The following is a 2,715-nucleotide window of genomic DNA, read 5'->3' as shown; positions in this document are numbered from 1 at the left end:
GAGCGCCGGAATAATGAGCTTCTTTTTTTTGTTGGAAAGATAACTTTGGTATATTCAATCTACATAAAAAATCACATCCATGGGATTTACAGATTAGTACAGATTTGTGTTCAAATTTGGCTCATAATATGCATGGTTGAATCTTCATTTGAAAGAATTAGCATGATATTCACATGGCGACGTTTTTTTTTTATTCTTATGACTGAACCTAGAGTAATAATACTCTAAGCTGCCTACGTACCTCAGTGAAGAGGATCAAGTCATTACGTAGTTCAGAGAGTGGTTTATTATTATTATTATTATTATTTTGTCCTAACTTTTGCCTAGGCCGCCTCTTTCGAGATTTTCAACCTAGCGGACATTCTTTTTGGAGCCGTACATAGTTTATACTCTTGCGGGCCGGAGTATGGCACCGCTTCAAGGATAGTACTTCTTCAAGAATCTTTCATTGATGGGACCAATCCGCAAGCCGTCTGCATCCACAATTTTGTAAGCTCCGCTTGAATAGACTTCTTGAATGGCATATGGTCCATCCCATTTTGATGTGAACTTGCTTTTCGATTTATGAGATATGATAATTGGTCTTCTTACCGCAAGGACTTGATCACCGACTTGGAAAGACCTTAGGCGAACCTTTTTATTGAAAGCACGAGAAAGACGAGCTTGATAGCACTCAAGACTTTGTTGAGCTTCCAACCTTTTATCATTGAGAGATTCTAACTCTTCAAGACACAGACAAACATTTTCTTCTTCAGTAAGTCCCTCTTGGATGGCAAGCCTCAATAACGGTATTTGTCGTTCAAGTGGAAAGACTGCTTCAGTTCCAAAAACAAGAGAATAAAGAGTTGCTTGAGTCGGCGTGCGATGAGTCATCCGGTATGCCCAAAGAACTTCTTCCATACTATCATGCCAATCCCTTTTAGATTTGGAGACGACCTTCTTTAACAAGTTGCACAAGGTCTTGTTAAAGGCTTCCGCTAGTCCATTTGCAGAAGTGTAATACATTGATGAATTACGTTGCTTGAAGCCAAAAAGGTTGCAGATCTTATCCATCAATTTATTGGTGAATGAATTTCCATTATCTGTTAGTATATAACTAGGAATGCCAAAACGATAGATGATGTTCACCCTGATGAAGTTTGCAACATTTTCCTTCTTTACTTCTTTGAGGGCTACAACCTCAGCCCATTTTGAAAAGTAATTTGCCGCAGTCGAGATGTACAAGTGACCACCAGAAGATTTAGGTAGTGGTCCAATCACGTCTAGCCCTTAAGCATCAAATGGCCAAAATGCAACAGTCGGATGCAATACATCAAGAGGTTGGTGCATAAAGTTTGCATGAAATTGGCATGCTTGACATCTTCGAGCATAATCCAAGCAATCTTTTACCATTGTTGGCCAATAATGCCCCATTCTTTTTATATGAAAGTCTAACTTGGGCCCAGATTGATGTGATCCACAAACTCCAGAATGTGCTTCTTGCTTAGCTTGAATCGCTTCTTCTTCCCCCAAACAACGCAAGAGGACTCCCTTAAATGATATTCAATATAGAGTATCTTTGTAGTAAAGAAACCTAGGAGCACGACGACGAATTTCGGTCTTTCTCTTTGGATCTTCTGGAAGTATATTGTAAAACAAGTAATCGATCAGATCATGTCTCCAATCGACTATCTTAGCTTGTGAGATAGCTACAAGATGTTCAAATTTGCTTTTTTCATCCACATCCGGTGGTACTATCCATTTTTGGTAGATAGTGATTTGCGCTTGATCAGGCAGAGTTAAAGTTGAAGCCAAAACGGCTAAAGCATCATCTTTCTTATTCCTCTTCCTTAGAACATGTTGAAGAGTTACATCTTCAAGCCATCTAATCAATTTTTGTGCATAGTCATGATAGAGACACAATTCTGGCTTTTTGACTTCTTAGCTTCCCAATAATTGATTGATCACTAATTCAGAGTCTCCAAAAACTTGTAATTGCAATTGCTTCATATCAACCGCCATTTCAAGACCAAGTATTAAGGCTTGATATCCTGCAACATTATTGGAGCAACATTGCATTAAGGTGAAGAAATACAGCAAGATCTCCTCTCGAGAAGTGACAAATATCACCCCAACGCCAGCTCCTTTGCGATGTGAGGCCCCATCAAAATACATCTTCCAAGGCGGTTGAACTTCAACAACCATTGCATCTTCATCAGGTAATTCATTGGTGGGGTCCCAATCATCAGGTATCGGGTGGTCTGCTAAGAAGTCTGCCAATGCTTGCCCTTTCACAGCCTTTTGAGGAACATACACAATTTCAAATTGTTGAAACTGGAGATACCATCTTTCTAGTCGATCATTGAGGACAAGTTTCGACATCACAAATTTGATGGGGTTGGATTTAGAAATAAGACGAACGACGTGAGCTTGAAAGTAGTGTTTCATCTTCTGAATTGAGAAGACAAAGGCCAAACATAGCTTTTCGATTGGCGAGTACTTCAACTCATTTGGTGTCATCATCCTACTTAAGTAGTAAAGGGAATTTTCTGTCCCTTTGCCATTCTCTTGGGCTAAGAGTGCTCCCACTGATCTTTCTTGAGCTAATATGTAAAGTATCAATGGCTTTCCAAGAACAGGAGCTGCTAAAACTGGTAGTTTTGTCAAGTAAGACTTGATGCTCTCAAAGGCATTACTACAAGCTTGGTCCCATTCGAAAAGAGTGCCCTTTTTCAT

The 2,715-nt window shown here is 39.5% G+C and overlaps 1 protein-coding gene across 1 annotated transcript; it reads right to left on the bottom strand.

Annotated features, from left to right (window-relative positions):
* Positions 1-417: 417 nt before the first annotated feature.
* On the bottom strand, positions 418-2,715 carry LOC125832867 (uncharacterized). The gene is made up of 4 exons (XM_049512053.1): positions 2,075-2,715; positions 1,574-1,864; positions 1,436-1,530; positions 418-1,268 (listed from the first exon to the last, which is right to left on the bottom strand). Exons 1-4 carry the CDS (start codon positions 2,713-2,715, stop codon positions 418-420), a joined length of 1,878 nt encoding a protein of 625 aa, XP_049368010.1.

The sequence above is a fragment of the Solanum verrucosum genome, unplaced genomic scaffold (assembly GCF_900185275.1).
Source record: "Solanum verrucosum unplaced genomic scaffold, falcon-dt-bn FXZP01000174.1, whole genome shotgun sequence".
In the NCBI taxonomy this organism is placed as follows: Eukaryota; Viridiplantae; Streptophyta; class Magnoliopsida; order Solanales; family Solanaceae; genus Solanum; species Solanum verrucosum.
The sequence above is the reverse complement of the archived record's forward strand: the minus strand, read 5'-3'. Positions and strand labels throughout refer to the sequence as shown.